Source organism: Hydractinia symbiolongicarpus, chromosome 4, assembly GCF_029227915.1.
Source record: "Hydractinia symbiolongicarpus strain clone_291-10 chromosome 4, HSymV2.1, whole genome shotgun sequence".
Classification (NCBI taxonomy): Eukaryota; Metazoa; Cnidaria; class Hydrozoa; order Anthoathecata; family Hydractiniidae; genus Hydractinia; species Hydractinia symbiolongicarpus.
The window spans coordinates 19928207-19950394 of NC_079878.1; the positions used below are offsets into that span (position 1 = coordinate 19928207).

The 22188-nt window shown below is 33.1% G+C and overlaps 1 protein-coding gene across 1 annotated transcript; it reads left to right on the forward strand.

Moving 5' to 3' along the window:
* The first annotated feature begins 1060 nt into the window (after window positions 1–1060).
* On the forward strand, window positions 1061–20206 carry LOC130641709 (alpha-1,6-mannosylglycoprotein 6-beta-N-acetylglucosaminyltransferase A-like). The gene is made up of 20 exons (XM_057448638.1): window positions 1061–1180; window positions 8251–8554; window positions 10387–10560; window positions 10832–10899; window positions 11142–11228; window positions 11557–11691; window positions 11854–11943; window positions 12225–12326; window positions 12421–12510; window positions 12853–12933; window positions 13018–13188; window positions 13289–13473; window positions 13897–14022; window positions 14477–14610; window positions 15501–15619; window positions 17216–17386; window positions 17470–17569; window positions 17997–18160; window positions 18347–18536; window positions 18671–20206. Exons 2-20 carry the CDS (start codon window positions 8332–8334, stop codon window positions 18922–18924), a joined length of 2664 nt encoding a protein of 887 aa, XP_057304621.1. The 5' UTR covers window positions 1061–1180; window positions 8251–8331; the 3' UTR covers window positions 18925–20206.
* Window positions 20207–22188: the final 1982 nt, after the last annotated feature.

Genomic DNA, 22188 nt, shown 5'->3' on the forward strand with positions numbered 1-22188 from the left:
CATGATTATAATCAATTTGAACTTGATGACTCATCTCGATACGTCACAGTGTTTTACACTCATAAAGGCCTACGCTAATTCAAGCGACTCAACTTTGGCACCAATTCAGCTGCAGAAGTATTCCATGATGAAATGACATGGTATCTCTCAAACAGTGACAATATTGTGATTATTATTAATATTTAATTTTATAGTTCTGTGGAAACAGGTTTTACGAAATTTCTCAGTAGTTGTTTCAGTTTAGTTTCGCGCGATCCAAATTTCTCGTACCTTCTGAAAAGAAATATTCCGCATATATATATATTGTATTTTTGACAAAAAATCACTACTTTGCGCAACGAGTTGATGTTGTATTGCGGTGAGTTTATTTTACAACCTCGTCCCAGGGTTTTCTACGATACTCCAGTCCCAGCGTTTTCTATGATACTCAGTTTTCGTGATTTCCCAGATATCAGCTGCAGTAAGATGTAAGCACCTCGCCGTATTATATCAAAGAGAAACAAAAACACTAGGGACAACTATTGGCTAGTTTCAATTTTGCTTGCAACTTGCGTAATGCTTCGCAACCTTTTTTAATTTCTAGTTACCTTTAGTAAACTTACGCAGGGAGTTGCAAAGTTGGGGAGTTAGCGAGTTGCGACGCAGTGAGTTGGGAAGTTGCATCTACAATTTGTTTTTTTTTAATTCACCGGTTTGCCGATTCTAGCTTTGAGTAACCCGGGTCCACAATCTAGCGTAGAGCAAATCAACCTCCTCCCCAGTGTCTTTTTTACTAATTTTGTCGCAAATTGGGGTCATGTCATGATTGGTAAGATCTAGGAAACTAAAAGCTCGATTCAAATCATCCAGAACGAAATGCATCTACTGTCCTCGTATTTTTCCTTTTCGATCGATCGATTTCTTGAGGGGTTAAGACGCCCAGACCAAAACGCAGTTTAATAATTTACACATCGACTAATCTTTTATTGATTAAACAAATGAGGAGAACAAGGTAAGCTTGTTATTGTCAGCTTAATTAAATGATAAGCAAATGGGATGTATTTAGCCAAAGTTTTGATAGGAACTTTCGATGCAACATACTATTTTCCGGTTACATTTTGGATACCTTGATCATTTTGTCAGACGACGAATCGTTATCTGATACCGCCAAGCCACCACAGAAAAAGACAAAAATTGAAAAGTAAGTAAATATTGTATTGTGTAGGATTCCTACGTACACTTTGTTTTATAACACTTGTTTTATCAGGTACCGTAAATCGTCGAATCGTTGGAAGCTGTAACATAGGGGTTAATTAACGATGTTGGGGTAATTACGCTGAAAATTGCCTTTAAGTTAGCCAAGGCGAAGTTTCTAATAAAAACATGTTTTCGTTTCCTATAAAAAAAACACGTCAAGTAAAAGTCGAATAAGTGTAGAAAAAATCAACACACTGTGTGAAAGTATACAAGAACATTTCAAGCTTAAAAAATAGCACGTGTGCTGCACAGACAGTTTCTAATATTCATCCTCCACACCATACAACAAGACGATATAAAAATATGAATCACGTACAGAAATAAAAGTAAACATCAGGCTGTATGCACTTAGGTTTTGTGAAGATTTGAGATAAAAAATGTGTTTAAAAAACTTTTTGTTTTTTAGACAAAATGACAACGCAGTTAATGATTGTATGGATATATCCCTCAATCAAGTTTTTGTGTTCTATTAAAAAAGTGTTGAATGTATTTAACACTGCCCCCTACAATTCAAAGAATACCAATTATCCTTACAATCATTATTATTGCCTGTAGATAATTATTATTGTAGATAATTATGTTTTTTCTAGCCCTGTCCAGGATTTGAACCTGGATCACTCATTTGCATGAGTGTCATAGCCATTAGACCAACAGGGCATAAATATAATGTGAAAAACTTTACACGTGCATATTATATATGCTTGTGGATTTACATAACATACTTAACATTTTTTGTGGGTACCAAAATTCAATTTTTGTTATACTAAATAGCTAGGGGGCAAGGTGTTGCAATGTCTGGATATTAAGTCAGAAGTAACCATGTTACCAACCATTAAACGTCTGACGGAGCGATTATTATGAATTGTAAATTGTGCCACACATTCATGTAAAGCCCATTAATAAAAGTATGCAGTATATACATCACAAATCGTGTCAGGCACACATACAGCATTAAGGTGTTTTGGGTGTAATATATTTTTCAAACGTAATGTTTAGTACAGGTATACAGTTTCGCAAATATGTATAGGCATAATACCAAAAAAGCTATCCTAACTCATTTCTAACTACAAAAGTGAGTCGGTCGGTCGGATAAAACATTTCCCCGAAAAATTACCAAAATACTATATTTCGCAGCCATATTTTGTTATTCATTTTAAATGTACGCTAGCTGTATTTTTAGCCTCCATTCCAAGTACCATTTTTGTCAGTCAACTTCCCATGGTTTTCGCTTGTATTGTCGTATAAATGTGAAGCAGGAAAATAAGCACTGAGTAGCGGAGTGTAGTCCCCTATCGAAATAACACCCAAACGTAACAATCATAATTCCGAGGATCACTGAAAAGGTAAATGGTGGATTTTGTTGCATGTTGAAGATTGTTCGGGGATTGTTTGGTTTATTCTTTACAAATTTACCGACTCCCCGACTCGACTTTTGCCTTTCAAAGTGTCGGTCGGTCGGGTGATACTAACCAATTACAATTTTGGAGGGTGGCTTTTACCGTGTCCTAATGATCTAAGAACTTCTCAGACAGCTAAAATGGCCATAAAGCTGTTAAAAATCAACATTTTAAAAAAGTCATGTTTTAGCAGCTATAAGCCAGCTGACTTTTAGTCCGTTTTAAAATCCTTTTTTCTACTTTAGTTTATTTTTGTTTAATATATATTTACATGTTTTTATTTGCTATATACTTGACTTTTATTGTACTTTTGTTAAAAACAGTTGTAGCTAGCAAGCTAGCTTTTTGTTTATATAAAACGGATTAACCTTGTTAATCTTACTGTTAAAAGTCTTCTTTAGTACGGACTAAAAGCCCCAAAATATTATACTGTTCTAAATAAATATAACCCAACTTAAATTTATGAATATATATAATTTGTGGTTATAGCTCGTGGCGCCGTAGATTAGTGGTTATAGCTCTCGTACTCTGTGCGGGAGACCGGGGTTCGATTCCTCTTGACGGCGATTCAACATGGGCAAGTGAACGTTACCATAGCCCCGGGTTAACCCAAGCCATGTGAGGGAAATTGGGAAGATGGCACACTGTGTGGGTCGTTGAATGTTGCCGGGAGTTGTCTAGTAGAGCGCATGCCCTAATTGGGTCTGCGTTGCTCAAAATGAGCATTAAATACTCTAGGACTCTCCATCTAAGCCATGGCCCCTCCTGGAAATAATAGACAGGGTATATCCCTCGATATTTGTGAGGCTAGCCATGTAAAATATGCACATCTCTCTCTCTCTCTCATCACGTACACTTTTGCTAGGCTAACTTCATGTAGTTACTTTCTTCCCCTGTTGACCATTTGAACATGAAAACTTGCCACCAACAAAATATACTTTGAAGGTAAGAAAACAATTACATTTACTCTTCGGATTGCAAATTGGAATGAAACAGCATGGTCACAGCGCATGGGAAATACTGGCGGATGGTTGCACTTTCGCAGTTAAGTTGTTTTGAAATTCCTAAATTTTTTCAGCGTGAAATTGGCCAACGAAATCGAATTCGCCGGACAAATAAATCGGCGATCGTACACTTTTGCACGTCCCTGGCCCCTGACTTGCAGCTCCCCAACTCCCCAACTTCGCGACTCGAAAATTTCCTAAACTCTTTTTCCTTGCCCCTGAGATGTTATTACCTGTAACTATTCTTGATTTTTTAGGATTGTCTGTTGTTTGTTTGCTAAAGTTATGACCAAAGCTTTGGACTTATGTGTGTTGTTTAGGCAGTAAATATTTTACTGAACTATATCCCCCCAAAAAGATTTTGCTGTCAATATAACCATTCTTGCTCTTGCCATAAACAATTAATCGGCCTATTTAAAATGGTTTAGATAATATTTAAAGGTGCTATATAGCCAAATTGTGCAATGTGTCATCTATAGATCCCTTTTGTTCAGAGGTTGATTGTTCAGTTTGAACCAGTGATTTGTGCATTAAACATGATTGAGTCAGTCTTTGTTGTAACGTTCATGAGTTAAAAAAAGAAGACAGTGCTTTTATGTAAACATTGGCTGGCCATCTTATAGAAAGAATAGCCGGTCAATGTTTTTGTAAGTAAAAAAGCAGGATTGTATTAGGTAAGGTATAAAGTATTAGGCTCTTTAAGAACCTTTTTGTTACATAGTAACATCCACAGTTTCATAAAGAATCAGATATTTTTACTACATACGTGTTTTATCATTATTTGCTTTTGACTGTTGACAAATGAAATTTTTCTTATAAGTTTCACTGTTAATCATACATGCTCGAAACTGTAATGAGATTGTTAAGAAAGAAAGGAAACTGACAACTATCAAATGGTGTATTTTAACAGAACAGACACAAAATTTCTTTAACAGATTGATATATATATATATAAGAATAAATTCTAGCTCCTTTTACTGCCTAATTGGCTCTGATTCTAATTTTCGCACAATATCCTGTTATTGTTGCTCAATGCGAAAACAACTAGTATTCCGGAAGGCATATCAATGGTTTTTTTAATTGGTACAAATGTGAATTGGTTTAGGTAAAATTTCTTTTCGTAGAAGGCAAGCTAAACTTGATAAAAGTTAATCCTTGTTTTATCTCTCAACTGTAGAAATTCAAAGTTTGAATCTTCAGCAAATAGTTGCTGAAGGGGATTTTTATACTTTTCAAATTATTTTTGGCCATGTGTCGTCGGCAGCATATTTTGCCCCCAAAAAGTAAACTTTTCCAATTGCCAAAGTAGGAATGTTGAGTCAAAATCTTGGCATGCGATGCAAATTATATATATTGTATATTTAAAAAAAAGGTGGGAAATGGTATATATAGATTTAGAGTTTCAAACTGATCATTTTTTTTTATAATGTTAACCCTATTCGGTTCGGGGGTGGAAGGGGGGGTGGGGGAGGGGCGGAATCCCCCCCCTAACGTTTTTTTTAATAACTCCTTATTGCTATGCTATATGACTATGAAACTTCCTTAGAACTTCAAACTTGCAACACAACTTTGTTTTATTAAGAAGAATCATTTTGCATAATTTGGACACATGATTAATCCAATTTCCCGATTTTGTCGGATTTTACCCGAAAATTGAAAAAAAACAGATTTTCGGGCAATTTTTGGCAATTTTTTATCCTATCCACGTAAAAACCAGAAAATATGTTAAATAACTTTTATTTAAATTTAAGGAACTTCAAACAGAATGCAAAAATTCGCTCTGGAACAAAAGTAATTAAATTTTAAGCAGATAGTGGCATTTTTAACAAATTTCAAGCTTCTGATGACGTCACGGAAAATGTGCTGACACAAGCAAAAATTTATTGCTGCCATTTTGTTTTTTTAAGACGTACTATAAGTGTGCCAAGTTTGATTCAATTTGAACAACCATATGAAAAGTTATTGTTGTGGTATACTATTTTCTAGTAAAATCTTTTTTGTGGAAGAAAGAACCACTGATATTTGGCTGCTCATTTACTAACCACAAAATGTTATTTTTAGCAAAAAAAGCTAAAAATATTAAACTTGTTTCAATTTTACCTGCATGTTTTTTTATTTTTAGAGTGATCTCTTTGGTTACTATCTCATAAAAAAGAATAAAAAAAGAATACAACCCCTGGTCCTATTGAAATAACAATTTTCTTTCTTTAGTTTTATTCATATTATCTACTGGATATGTAAATAGATGTTTTCACCCTCAATTTATTCCCTCTTAATAGAATGTGTTTCACATATTGAAATATTTAAGACTTTCCCAGTAGCCTTTTGTAATCATAAATAATTTATGTGGAAAAATGGTAAAGCTTATAGCTTTGTTAAATTATTAATCTATTGCATATCTTTTCTAACTAATAAAAAACATTTTTGAAACATTCTGGCAAATTGTATAATAGATATGTATTTGTTTGAAAGTTGTTCACCGCTGCAAAATTAAAATGTTGGTAAAGATTATGCCATTAATTTTATTGGCAAAATATTTAAACAGATCGTATAGCAGGGAGTGAATTAAAAGTTTGGATTATTATTTTTAATACTTTGATTTTTTTTGTTTTTGTATTTTTATATACCCTGTGTTGTATAGGATTGCACAAGTGTAAGTTATTTTATAAGCATTCTTTTTGTATAATCCCACACCCTAAGATGAATTTCTGACTATGAAGCCCTTACTTTTGAAAGCCCCCATGAATGTTTTAAAGAAATAACCCTTTCTATGATGATGAGATGCTCATATTATAGCCAATATCCTACCAGTTCACATTTTGCCAATTTATTAAGCCCCCTTCTAATAATCCCTCCTTTTTTCTGTCTCAAATTTTCTTTGTGGGTTGTTTTTTTTTTAAAAAAATTAAATGTTCTTTATCTTCTGTGGTTGTTGTACATTGTCCTTTCTTGCGAGGTTTCACTCAAAATCAGAAGAAGGCAAACCTTTTTGTTATTAAGCTTAACTGATAGATTTTTGGGCCATAATTCAGTGAGCCAGTTAATTGCATCGTATTTGTACAGAATATCTGTCTTTATATATCTATTTCAAAACCTTGAAGTAAGTAAGTAAGTGTTAGAAGATATCAAACCAATTCTGTTAATGACATATAAATAAATAGTTTTACTTATTCATGATAATTCACATCATTTTTTTTATATATCATAATGTTTCTACCTGCTAGGTTTATCATTAATATTATAACTCCATTCTTTTAACAACATATCTATGGATAAATTTCTTTATTCATGCTCATCATTTTTTATATTTTTTTTTTGTTTGCTGCAGGTCATCATGAACATTATAAACCAATCCATTAAAACTGGCATTTGAATGAGCAGATCAAAAAATTTGCATTAAAAATCATGAGTTATTTTCATATTGTATATAATATACCAGGTTATCATCAGACCAATTGGCAAATGGCCTGCGCTAAGCAGGTTAAAATAGTACCATAGAAAACACAATGTGAATGACCATCAATGTGTTTATTTAATTTTCAGAATCTATATATTTGGTTATTATGTTAACTGTAATCTGTTTGATCAAATGATAAGAACATTATTGAAACTTTGAATGTGGATAGAAATCTTTAGGATTAATTGTTATTTTTTATTTGATCAGCTTACACAGTTTTTCAAGTTTTAGTCCACAATGTATAAACAATACAACAGAGTACAATCAGAACCTTTTTTATTATTAGTTCAGTTAGAAGATATTGTTTGCATCACCAAATATTATAATTACTCCACTACACTTCTTCACTCCGACAGATGTACACCAACACAGTTCTTTTTAATATACTTTACAGATAATCACAATTATTTATACAACCAGTTCACACATCAATTTGTTATTTCAAACAATCTCTTTCTATCTTGTCCAATAACAACACCAGGTTCTTCCCACATTTGATTATCATTCCTCTTATAATTAAACAAGGAAATAGTAGCAATTTATGTTTGGCAGCATGGACAGTCCTTTTAAACTATAGCCGAAAATATGAATACAACAGAAACAATTTTTTTTTAAATTTTTAGAAGATGAATATTAAGTTATCTTTTTACGATTAAAATGAAATTAGCTGAAAAAAGCTTCAAAATTTCAATACTTTGATAGCAATCTTTTGTCATTAGTTGCGATTTCTGGTCACTTGTTATTTCAACATGGTGTTTGAGGCACTGCTGGTGAGGATTTAATTTCTTCTTAATAAGGACTATTTGATGTCTCAAAGTTGAGCGGTCATAAGTTATAGCTAATAGGCTTCATGTCAATATTTCAGCCTTGCTTTCATACAAATGTGCATAGTTCAGCATCTAAGGCATAATATTATTAATCTGGAGGTATAAAATTTAAATATAATTCATGGTAAATGGAATAAATTTTTTTGGAGAATTAATTTTTGTGAGAATAAAAGATATTTGGATTTGTTATTGGTTTTTGTTTAAATTTGTTGAGTGAAAGGTTATTTGATTTTAGAAATGAATTTTGAATTTTTGAATAGAGTAATCTTTTAAGTATTGCAATTGTGTTTTCTTTTTTTCTACACTTAGCATTATATGTATATTTTTAGTTTTTTAGATAAAACTAAATAGATGTCATGTGGTGGGCGTACATGAAAAAATGTAATATGTAATACTCACATAGTTGCACAATGCATGCCATACACAAAAAGAAACTGAAATGGTTAATGTCACAGAAGATCATATTTTTCATGATAGCCATTGTGGTGGTATGGGGAATGTATTTGCTGTCAGTTCCAAGCTTGAGACAAAACAATAACGTTCCAGAAACGGAATATTTAAAATCTGAAATTGTGAAATTGTCTAAGCAATATGTGCAGGCCATGGCTAAAGAAAACAGAAAAGATGGATTGTGTAAGTAAACTTTAGCATGTGTTTAGGTAATCATGTATAAGTTCACTAATCTAATTCCTGAAGATATAGCACTTGGGATGTAGATAAAGAGACACCGTTTTGGTGACTGGTAATTTAGAGTACTAGTTGTTAGCCCTTGGAAAGGACAGCAAGTGTTATAACATAGATTGTCAGGATATAATTTATAAGTATATAGAAGAATTTAGATACTTCTTATTATAAAATGTGGGTTTATCCTTTAGTGTTCTAACATCCTTCTTGCATATATAAGCCTTGTTTTTTCCTTTTTTTAATGGGATTTTTAACTACTTGATATACATCATTGCTTAATGTTTTTCTTCAATACTATAAAGCATATCAGAATAAGTTATTTACTTTAAATGCAAATATATAACATGATTAATTCAACCGAAAACTATCATGATAAGCCTAAACATAGCTGTATTTAGGTATGGAGCTATTTTTAGAATAGATTACGACATTGTAGTAAGTGTTATTACATCATTGATATAAATTTAGCATTATATACCTAGTATTCAATATGTTCTATGTAAGTAAATATTTAGTAATGAAGCTATGATACACTCTAATTTAAGTTGATAAAGCAGAAAAAAAATAAAAAAATAAAAAGACTTAAAAAAACACTAATTTTTTTGCCAAATTTTTCCAGCATCGTGAATGAAGAAGCTTCATAAAAATCTCATCTATGCTATTTCTTGAAATGTGGGAAAACAAAACAAAAAATAAAATCTTGTTTTTTTTGTCACCTCAAATGGTCGTAGGAAGGTTTAACATCTCATGTACAGACTTATTTAGTGTGTTGAAAATACTTGCAAATTGCTTTCAAATGTTTTTAAAGGGGGAATTAACCTAAAAATTATTTTTTTATATTTCATTGAACGAAAAAAAATATTTGTAATTTTGTTCTGCACTTGCAACAGGAAAAGTAAAGAACTCACAATCTTTTAAAGTTTTGACCAAAATCTAAACTCCTTGAAAATTAAAAAACCAGCTTGATCAAGCACGGTTTATGATGTCATTAATGTTCAGAAAGCACTTTCTTAAACAGACAATTGTTAAGAAAAATCTGATTTTACGTTTAAGTTAATTAACATGAAACTTTTTTTAATAAAACATGCCAAATTAAGCATCTTGCATAATAAATGCATCAGTTTCCACAGAGTTCTTTCAGAAAACAACAACAAAAGCTCGCACAAGAAATGGCAGCAAAACATATATGCAATATATTTATTTTATAGATGAAATGTATTGCTTATTTTAAAAATGTTTTTTGATTTATAACACTTTTAATTTTATTAAAAAATGCTTTAGCTTGTTTTTGAATTTCTTTACGTCTTTATTTTGTTTAGGCCACAAACCATTGATACATTTTTTGTTTCAAGGTGAAGCAGCTGTTCGCAAAGAAAACACAACATTTTAAAAAAATTATATTTTGTCACGATTGGATCAAATATCAAAAAAAAATTTGGATTAATTTCCCCATTTCCTTTTTCCTTTTTTAAATGTTTGTAAATATACTTATTACAAGAGATGCAGGAAAATGACATGAAATTTTTGTGAATGTGAATTAGGATAACTAAAATGTGATATGTCATAATGTAATTGCTGGTATTCTTAATACTTCTGTTACATTTTGCTATAAAAAGTACAATTTTTAACGCCGACTAGTATATAACTTTCGTAAAAGAGAAATACTTGGTGACAAAGAGAACTATGACTGCAATTTTTTATTTTAAACTTTAGCACCCTTCTATCTAAAATAGCTCAAGAGGACTTTGTACTTTGTTTTTAAATATCAACACTATGTTTAGCAACTGGCAAGATTCAAACAGCTGTTTTACTAACCAACATGCTGGATCGCATTGAGCAACTTGAAAACCAGTTACATAATGTCATTATAAACAGTACTGAAACATTTGCAACTATGGTAAAAGAAATAAAAACACTTAACAAGACCATTCTTAAAATCCAACGGAATAAATCTAGTAAGCTCCTTTTGTATTCCATGTGACATTCTCTGTATGCAGTCAAGAATGGTATTTTACTCTAATATTCTTTATTCCTCATACAACTTTTAAGTCTAATTAAGATACTTAATTAAGATACTTTAACTTATTGAATTCAATTTTTGGACTTGCATTTATTCTTTAGTATATTAAATTGTCGGCTTGAAATAGTTTCTGAGTCTGTGCATTCACATTTCCACACCTCTTAACATAAAGTTTTGAGATGTTTGTAATCATTTATCTATTGTAGCATCTTTTACTGATGTTTGCGTCATACCTAATGACCCTGGATATCCACACTGCGCTGAAAGAGTGGAGGTGAACATTTATCATCTAGTCATTTTAGGGATTTTTTTTGTCTTTTGTTAGAGTTTATTGCACACTAAATTTTTTGTAGTGATAAAATTAACTGATATTACTGCCGCTTTTAAAACAATGTTTATATTCTTTTCATAGCATAACAGAACGCTTGATATGCCCTTTCTAAGTCATGTCAACACTCAATAATTACTCATGTGTTGACAAAAAATTTTGATTCACATCCATAGATTTTTCTTTAGTGGTTAAAGCTGCATTGGAAGGCCAGAGAATACAGAGACAGTGGTGTTAACGGAACGATATGCTCAATTCTTCACTATCTTAGCCATGTGAGTTTTATATTTGTGCGTATTGTTTTTGCAATATCTTGCCATTAATTTCTACGAAACCGTTTTGCAGCAATATCTTGTCGTAGGGCAGGAAATTAATACCATTACCAAAATTACCTCAAAAGTTGAAATAAATTTGCAGTGTCTGATCTAATAGGAGCCAAAATTTAAAATTTGTGGCTATCCTGCCGTTCAGTTTAGAAAACAGGATACTATACAGGGAAACATCTGAAATGTCTGGAAATTGGAAACAAGGCCAGGACAACATGTTGAAATAATTCTATATTTCTATTATACCAGAATCTAACCATTTACCTATTACATATAGTCTGAAGATCACTGTCCAAAAAATTATCGCATTGAAAAAAGTATAGTTCCAAGTACATTCAATCAAACTGCAGAGAATAACTGCTTGGCTCGAATTCACGATACTGCCTATCCGGCTTGCAAAGAAAAAATTGAGGTAGGCACATCACAACAATTAGTAATCCTTCCAACCTTTTTGACAACTCGGAAAACTTGTCTTAACATTTTGTTTACATTTCTTTTGTGTAAATCTATGAACAAGCTATACCTGTATCTTATATTTTAAGTCTACAGTACTAATTTAAATATTTTTTATTAGTGGATGAAAAGGTTCTGGCAATCTGATCCCACATACACAAGTCATGGCGTAGATGGTTCCATATGTTCAATTGTAAAATTCCTGAGTGAGGTATGTTTGTTATGCGTTATGCTATTTGACTTACGCATGTATATAGTTTAAACGCCAAACAAGTTTAAATTTTTTAAGAATTCTGCAGTCTTGACAGAGCTCCAGAGGTTTTCTGCTGTTACTGTTCAATAAATTGTTAACGAAAAAACATATGAATCACATGGAAAAAGCTCTATGACTCTGGCTTAAAATCTAAAAGAAAAACCCCTCCTTGAACCTAGAAAAATGCCCTCTTAAACACAGGAATGCGTATAATATGATAATGGAAGTTTTACTGTTAGGTTGAGTCATGGTGCCCACTCATGCATGGTCGAACAGTAAATACTTATCAATGTGCTATTCCAAAAGTTACAGAATTTCCACATTGTGGCGACAAAGTAGCTGTAAGTGACATTTAGTAATTAGTGAAATTCAGAATGGCAGCAATGGTTCAATAGATCAATATGCTTGAACTGTCTTGCTTTGTGTTCTTTTTAGTGGATGAAAACCTTTTGGAAGTCTGATCCGTGCTATGCGAAAGTTGGTGTCAATGGAAGTGTCTGCTCGTTTATTGTCTACTTAGGAGAGGTATAGAAATTTGTCATGTTGAAAGTATATTATTATTATTGTAATTATTCTTACTGGGAAGGAGCATTTAGATGCCACAAGCAATGTAGAGTCTTGTTGTTTCTTATTTATTGCGATTAAACCTTGAAATGCATAATTTTCTAAAAGTAAAAAGTTGAAAAAATGCACCCAAACTTGTCAAATGATCAGTTTATTCCATCCAGTTTCTTTAGAAGTCTTTCTGTTGTTTGAAGTGGTTTTGGTAGCATTTAGTTTTTTTGTTAGACAGGATTCTAAAATTAATTCAAAAATGTTAAAACTTCATTCACAGGGATTATTATTAAGTTTTATTTTTTTACTTAGGTAGAGGCATGGTGTCCTCTTTTACCTGGACGAAAACGTATTGATACGTCAGTAACCTTTTCTGGTCCAGCTTTTAAACCTGTAAGATATTATATAATAATTTAAGTGTTGTTTTTATTTTTATTTTTGTCACCATTTTTCTTTTTTTTTTTCTTTTTTTTGCAGGATGTGATGCAAAATAGTCTTGAACGTCTGTTAGATATTCTTCATGCTGGTCGAGAAGAAATCAAATACAAATGGATGAGTGAGAGAATTACTCGACTATGGCCACAATGGTTGCAAGGAAAAAAAGGCTTGCAAGAAAGAGTGAAACTTGACAGTTATAGAAAAATGAAGGTATTAGCCTCATATTGAAATCATATACAGGATCCTGAGTTAACTGTCTGCTGCATAACGCTCAGCTTTAATTAATTATAAAAAAATGTTCTAATTTCAGATTTTGATATACATTGGTCTGTTAGCTGATGAGAAAATATATCATTTCGCTGAGCAGGCAACGAAAGGGGGACCGCTTGGAGAGTTGGTGCAGTGGAGTGATTTGATTGTATCTCTGTATCTACTCGGACATGATATCACCCTATCGATGAATAAAGCGGGCAGAGGAGAAAAATCTTTACCAAAGTACGCTAAATTTTTTGTATTATTATCGTTGAAATTTCTAACACTACCTTAGGGGAAGAAAAAATTTTTGTAGCATTTATTTTGTGATTGAGGATCTGGATTAACAATTTTTCGGAAGTTTTTATGAAAAAAATGCAGAACTAATGTTTACGAATGAAACGTGCATCAAGATTAGCGTTTTCTTTAAAAACATCTGCACAGCGTAAACATACAGTTTTTAAAGATCGTTGCTCAACTTTTTTTCCTACTTTTTTCAAACTAATTTTCGCGATGAGTTCGAAAAATAAAATTTTGCAGAACTAAGTTTTGCAAATAGAATCACAAAAATAATAATATTTGTATTTAATGACACTCCTGGTTTTTATTTATTGGTGTGTTTCTTGGTTATTTTTTTGCATACATATGTTTATTGTCATTTTTCAGCATTTTAAAAAAGAGTATCGCTGGTTCTTGTCCTACTGACCAGAAGAGTGAATACGACATTATTTACACTGACTACATTGGTTTATCTCACATGATACGCAAGTTTAAAAATGTTAACAGTATAAAGTAAGTGAGGCCACTACAAATACAAACTGAATATTTGTGCTAGGGTGTCCAGATTCGCACCTAAGGCGGTTGATGTTGTTTGTAGTTTCCTTAAAACTGTTCTATTTGCACGCTTTCATGTAAAAAGTATTACTAGATACTATGTATAATAAGATTTGTGCCACGCCCAATCTCTGGTATAGCAAATTTTTTTTATAAGGTGAGATGTATAGAACCTGTGCTGTAAGTTTACCTAACTAGTCTAATCATCAGGACTTATTACTGGAACTAAACAGTTTGATGCATATGAATGGATATGCTGTCTTGATTGGACACAAAAAAAAGAGGACCTAGGATCTAAGACAAGTCTTAGCAACTGCATGGTTTCTGTGTTTTTTATTTTTTTTGTTGTTTATTTATTTATTTTTTGTCGTGTCATGATAATGTTAACATAGACATTGTCATTTTTAATTAGATGTCATTTGCGACTTGTTGATTCATTTGGTACCGAAGCCCAGTTTAATCACAAGGCCACAGCCAGAGGCGGTAAATCTCGCAACCTGTATGGTTATCATGATTTGGATTTGAAGCAGTACAATACCATGTTTCGTGAGTATTTAGAGCGAGCAGCTAAATTGTTATTATTTTACTGTATTACTAACTGAAGAAGGGTAGGTGACGTTTTTAAAAATGTTAGGTAATCGTGTTTTCTAAGCGCGCGTAAATATTGAAGGATATATTTTGTAAAGAACTTTGGGCACTGTAGGGACTTTTTTAACTTGTAACCTGAATCTGTCAATAAATGATCAGATATTAAGATAATCAAACTGATAGGGTAACCATTGTGAAAAAGTATTTAGCTACGAAATTTTTTGATATAAAAACGTTCTGATCCCTAAGCTAAAACAAGTTACACGCTAAAATAGAGCGAAAAGAACTCGCATATGTTTCTTAGAATGTGCGGTATTGAGGACCGCCTTCCTGTCAATAAATAATGAACTTTAATTCCACAGCTTTGTCACGCCTTCTTACCACACTTTACTTCTTAATTTTAAATACTATAAAAATTTGATTTTTCTCCAAAAATATTACAATTTAGGAGTATAATTTTTCTTCCAGTTTATTATTCTAAACATTTTTCTCAACATCCTGATCGAAGAGTGGTTTGGTTGCATTTTATGTCAAATAAATTATTCTACTCCATCGAGAACAAAATTTCTTCCTCTCCTCAAACTAGATTTAAAATGTCAAATGTTCTTAATTGTTCTCAAACGCCCTAGATGTTGTTTTAACTTGTCGGGAGCTAGGATGACATCGGTTAGTCCTTTTCCCACCTTCCTTATAGAGATATGAAGTTCAACTGTTTTTAAATTTAGTGTTGGAGATCTTAATATTTTCTGCAGTGACTGTAACATTTATATTGTAAAAAGTTTCCTTAGAAGAACCGTTTAACCTAACCTTTTTACACTGTTTTTATTTATTTGTTTTTTTTTATACAGCGCATAGCCCTGACAACACGTTCTTGGGTTTCATTGTTGAAAATAAACTAGAGGAAAAGGACGTGGTGAAGAAGAAACGAATCGCACTTGTTTATGGTAAACACGTGTCCATGTGGAAGGTAGATAACTTATTTTCATTTTACCGGCTCCTTACATTGGAGCTCTCCCTTCTTGAGCCGGCTGATTTTGACAAATAGATTTAATTTACCGCGTAATCATATTACCTATATCGATCATTTCATCAATATCGATCATTTCATCAATATCGATCATTTCATCAATATTAATCATTTCATTAATATCGATCACTTCATTAGTATCGATCATTTCATCAATATCGATCATTTCATTAGTATCGATTATTTCATCAATATCGATCATTTCATTAATATCGATCACTTCATTAGTATCGATCATTTCATCAATATCGATCATTTCATTAGTATCGATCATTTCATCAATATCGATCATTTCATTAATATCGTTCACTTCATCAATATCGATCATTTCATCAATATCGATCACTTCATCAATATCGATCATTTCATCAATATCGATCATTTCATCAATATCGATCATTTCATTAATATCGTTCACTTCATCAATATCGATCATTTCATCAATATCGATCATTTCATCAATATCGATCATTTCATCAATATTGATCATTTCATTAATATCGATCACTTCATTAGTATCGATGATTTCATCAATATCGATCATTTCATCAATATCGATCATTTCATCAATATCGATCATTTCATCAATATCGATCACTTCATTAGTATCGATGATTTCATCAATATCGATCATTTCATCAATATCGATCATTTCATCAATATCGATCATTTCATTAATATCGTTCACTTCATCAATATCGATCATTTCATCAATATCGATCACTTCATCAATATCGATCATTTCATCAATATCGATCATTTCATCAATATCGATCATTTCATTAATATCGTTCACTTCATCAATATCGATCATTTCATCAATATCGATCATTTCATCAATATCGATCATTTCATCAATATTGATCATTTCATTAATATCGATCACTTCATTAGTATCGATGATTTCATCAATATCGATCATTTCATCAATATCGATCATTTCATCAATATCGATCATTTCATCAATATCGATCACTTCATTAGTATCGATGATTTCATCAATATCGATCATTTCATCAATATCGATCATTTCATCAATATCGATCATTTCATCAATATCGATCACTTCATTAGTATCGATCATTTCATCAATATCGATCATTTCATCAATATCGATCATTTCATCAATATTGATCATTTCATTAATATCGATCATTTCATCAATATCGATCATTTCATCAATATCGATCATTTCATCAACCCGGAAATTAGAATCCGTATGATGAAAAGACCGTTGCAATTTTTAATTGATATAAGATTCGTTCACTCAAAAAATTCGCTTTAATGTTTTTTGCTTGTTTAAAAGCAGGCGCCGTAACGGGACAGGAACTAAATACACAAAAACATCGAGTGGGTGGATGTCACACCTTTTCTTGCACATTATCAACAACTACAGTGCACGTGGTTTTGTTTGCCCGGTAATTTTGTAGTTAGAGCGTTCGACTTGAAATTACGAAGGACGCACACCTACATTTTTGTCTGCTTCTTTTTTATTCGTTTGTTTGTTTGTTTGTTTATTTGTTTTATTTTGTTTAGGATTCAAGCAAGATAGCGTTTCTAGATATTGTTCAACGATATTTCGAAGTTCACGCAACCGTGGGAGATGTGGGTGAAAGCCAGAAGGTTTCCTATCTTCTTCCTAGATACGTCATTAACCATGGTGTCGTCACCGGTGGCGAATACCAAAAGTTGCTTCGAGAGGCAACAGTAAGTGATCAGTGTAAAACATTAAACGAGTGCGATATCAATACAGAGATGATACTTTCGACCTTTTTTTATTTCTTTTGTAGCTATTTGTCGGTCTTGGATTCCCTTATGAAGGCCCTGCTCCTCTAGAAGCAATCGCAAATGGATGTTTTTTTCTGAATGCAAAGCTTGTGCCACCTCTAGGTAAGTTTCATGTGTACTTCATAATATTTTGTTCTTGGTGGTGTTGCTGTCTTTGTTTTTGGTGTCGTCGTTTTCACTGACATCGTTATTGCTGTCGTCGTTATCGCTCTTGTTGTTATTGTCGTGTTGTTTTTATTTATCTAAGGTACGTTACCCGCCTAAAAACGTTAATGTTGGACTCAAAATGTTTTTCTCGTTCTTCTTAGTGTCGTTGTTATAGTTGTCATGTTGCTATTTTTGTTGCCGTTATTGTTGTCGTCGTTGTTGTTATTGTCGTCGTTGTTGCCGTCGTTGTTGTCGTCGTTTTCAATTTTGTCGTCGTTTTTATTTTTGTTAGTGTTACTATTATTGTCGCCGCTAATGCTATCATCGCCGTTGTTGTTACCAGAGAATGCAAATAAGCTGTCTCAATTTTCTATTTTTTTAGGAAGAAGCAACGACAAGTTCTTTAAACAAAAGCCGACCGAAAGATTGTTGACATCGCAACACCCGTACGCCGAAAGATACATTGGCGCGCCGTACGTGTACACGGTGGATTTGTCGAACGAAAAAGAAGTTGAGGAGGCCATGGAAGATATGGAAACAAAAGCAGTTAGTAGAACATCCCGTTATAATTTATGCAAGCATATATAAGTCTAATGATTTTTAAATTCCAATGCTTTGAGAACGGATTGACTTCATAAAAGACTTGCTAAAGGGTCTCAGGAGTTCAAAAAATATATATTAAATTGTTTCAGAATGTCTGTGGCAGTTATTATACTATCTTTTGTGTTTTAGGTTCCACCGCACCTACCGTTTGAATTCACATACGAAGGGATGTTGGAGCGTTTGTACGCGTTCACAAAACACCACAACTTTTGTAACCAGAGGAACGGACGAACCAATTCAACATGGCCGCCATTATCTGCAAGAAAAATACTTGTGGGGAATGTGAATGAAGGTTGCGATGTTGTTTGTGCGAAAAAAGGTGAGGAAGGTTTTTATGTAGTTTTTTGAAAAAATAAACTGTATTTAGCGGTGTGCTTGATATGAGAGTTGCCTGTGCTTGATATGGGAGTTACCTGTATTTAATAACTCGTTTTTATTGTTGCTTTATTTTAGATAAGATTTGCGAACCAGCTTATTTTCCATCGCTAAACGCAAAGAAGCACTTCCCGTCATGCAATTCAAAAAGTCACAAACCCTCGTTAGTTGCACCTGGGATAATGAAGAATAATGAATGCATTCAACAAGCGAATAAATTTTTTTATAGTTGTACTGCTAAAAGTGAATTCACCAAAAGATTGTGTCCTTGCAGAGATTTTGTGAAGGGTCAAACAGCTTTATGTAATGATTGCTTGGATGGACTTCTATAAGTATTAAAAAAAATTAGCCCGCTCATTTTCTATGGGAGTGAATTGAATTGAACGCGGAAGAAAGGGAACGCCAAAAAGAATGAAGAAATAATGTTTATGAATGAGTCTCGTTCATTTCGCAATTGAGTAAAAAAATTCAAATTAAGGAAAATACCAAGACTAGCTATCCGAGGTAATTAATTCTCTATCGTTGATCATCCATTTTAATGGAAAATGCACTTACTCGCACTTTTTTAAATCAGCAATTCAAGCAATTTTCTAACACCTAGTCACAAAACTTTTTTCTAAAATATTTACTTCAAACAGGTACTTCACTTCAGGTATTTCTGTTCACTACTCCATGTGCAGTCAAGTTATAATGCAATGCATTGCGACTGTTGACAAAGTGTTTCGCTAATGTAAAAAAATACTTCACGTCAACGTGGAGGTACGAGAACAAAATATTAAATTAATATGGGTTGTAATTAATATTAAAATTAATCTAATTGAGATTACACTGAAGTCCGAAATAATCGCGGTGTTAAAAGGAGGCTGGGATCGAAGGTTATCCTTATACAGTTTTTATAATAACTATAAACATGTCCATGAAGTTTTTAAAATATTTAGATTTTTTTTTTTGCACGCTGTTAGACTTTGTTAAAAGTAGATGTTATTTATTTTATTTTTATTTTTAACTTGTAAAGTTATATAGTAGTAAGCCTTTTTATTAGTTGCTTGTCGCATTGCTTTGTCGATTATTCGAACGCCATAGAATGATTTGGGTAATTCGAAGTACCCAATTTTTAGGAATACACGTGTTTTATTATATATTAAAAGCACGTTGTTTTTTATATAAGAAACCATTTTATAAGAAACTGACTAGTCATCTTCTAAAGAATTAAGAAACATTTACCAGTTGAAATGCCAAATATTTAAGTAAAAAACTTTTACCATTTCAAATGACGGAAGACGAGAAAGTTTTTTATTTCATCTTTTAGATATGTTTATAAAAGTTCTTTCTTGTGCCAAAATCGTGTTTTTGATTGAATATCCGTGTGATTGATTTTTCCAGGTAAATGACTTCAGAATTTAAGAAACTCTTACTAGTTGGCTATTTGCTTGGTGTCTTCTAAAAAAAGGTTTAATATAGAAATGTATTCGATATGAACCACAACTTGTTTTCTTGGAACAAATAGCAATTGTTTTCTCAACTTAAAAGAGAATTATGGTTTTATCAGTATTGTGGATAGAACTTTAAATGTTAAAATAATATTTTTAGATAAAATACAGAATTGTTTATTCATTTGTTGTTATTTCTTAAGAGGATTCCTGAAATAAGCCGAAATAAGTATACGTTTTGGACTCCTTTAAACTTGTGATGTCATAAAGATTAGGCCAGATTATGAACAACAAAGGGCTAAAATACTGTTTTTTTAAAATACTGTTTTTCTAGTACAATTTAATGTTAAGTTTAAATTGCACAAGTTTTTCTTGCTTCTCGCGAAGGAAAATTACTGTTTTGATTCGCAGAAATGGTTATTGCCAGTGATTCTTGGTAAATCGAGGCAATTATTGCATCAGCAGAAGTGAAATATCCGCCGTGACAGACAAAGTACTCCACTGTTGGTCTGAAAAACACCATAGTTGTTGAGTAACACATAAGATTAATTTTAGCTCGGTTTGGCACTTAATCTAGACATGTTTACAAACCTATTCTATGGTGTGGAAATGATTTTCTTAAAAAAATAATAATTAGTCCTGTTAACAGTTGTACCTCCGTCGTCTGCACGTGTTTTTTATATTAGACGTTTTAGTTTCAGCCACAGTTACTTTAATAAAGAAGATTTTCTGAAAATGCGTAAACTCAGAATTCATCTTAGCAAGACCTTATCACGCAATTTAAATAATTTTAATGTTTTTCGGGTTAGCAATTGAAAGTACGTATAATTTCAGTCTCAAGTTAAAAACGTTTTTCATGAAAACAATACATTCTAACTGAGAAATTCACTCCAGTAACCATTTTTAGTAGCGCTTAGGCTATCCTTTACGCCTTGAGCTTGAACATGGCGCAAATTCTGAAGCCCGATACACATTAGCACAATATTAAGCGCGGAATAAAGAAAACAATTACACTATATGGCCCAACCACGTTCCCCAGGGCATTTGTCTAAATGCTCCGTAATAACGACTTGAGGTCCCAAGAGACTCCTTGGGACGGAGATGCATCTGCTCTTTCCAAAATGCCTTACATTGCTTCAAAAGCCTACGTTTGCAAAGTTATCAAGTGACTGGTTTGACGAAAGAAAGAGCCTTATATTATCGCGTTATTCAGAACGGTAAAGCAGAGTCAAGACTACCTGTACGCTGTTAATAAGATTTTGCTGTGTGTTCTGTTGAAACTGGAGAAGCGTTTTTTAGAAAGCAACGCGCTTAAAATAGGAACGGTGTCAGATGTCTCACTGTCGATATCACAGTTGACAATTTATGACCCAAACTTAAATCCCAAACTATGCTTAAATGATAAAACATGTCTTATTACAAATTCGTCTGTCTGTCTGTCTGTCTGTCTGTCTGTCTGTCTGTCTGTCTGTCTGTCTGTCTGTCTGTCTGTCTGTCTGTCTGTCTGTCTGTCTGTCTGTCTGTCTGTCTGTCTGTCTGTCTGTCTGTCTGTCTGTCTGTCTGTCTGTCTGTCTGTCTGTCTGTCTGTCTGTCTGTCTGTCTGTCTGTCTGTCTGTCTGTCTGTCTGTCTGTCTGTCTGTCTGTCTGTCTGTCTGTCTGTCTGTCTGTCTGTCTGTCTGTCTGTCTGTCTGTCTGTCTGTCTGTCTGTCTGTCTGTCTGTCTGTCTGTCTGTCTGTCTGTCTGTCTGTCTGTCTGTCTGTCTGTCTGTCTGTCTGTCTGTCTGTCTGTCTGTCTGTCTGTCTGTCTGTCTGTCTGTCTGTCTGTCTGTCTGTCTGTCTGTCTGTCTGTCTGTCTGTCTGTCTGTCTGTCTGTCTGTCTGTCTGTCTGTCTGTCTGTCTGTCTGTCTGTCTGTCTGTCTGTCTGTCTGTCTGTCTGTCTGTCTGTCTGTCTGTCTGTCTGTCTGTCTGTCTGTCTGTCTGTCTGTCTGTCTGTCTGTCTGTCTGTCTGTCTGTCTGTCTGTCTGTCTGTCTGTCTGTCTGTCTGTCTGTCTGTCTGTCTGTCTGTCTGTCTGTCTGTCTGTCTGTCTGTCTGTCTGTCTGTCTGTCTGTCTGTCTGTCTGTCTGTCTGTCTGTCTGTCTGTCTGTCTGTCTGTCTGTCTGTCTGTCT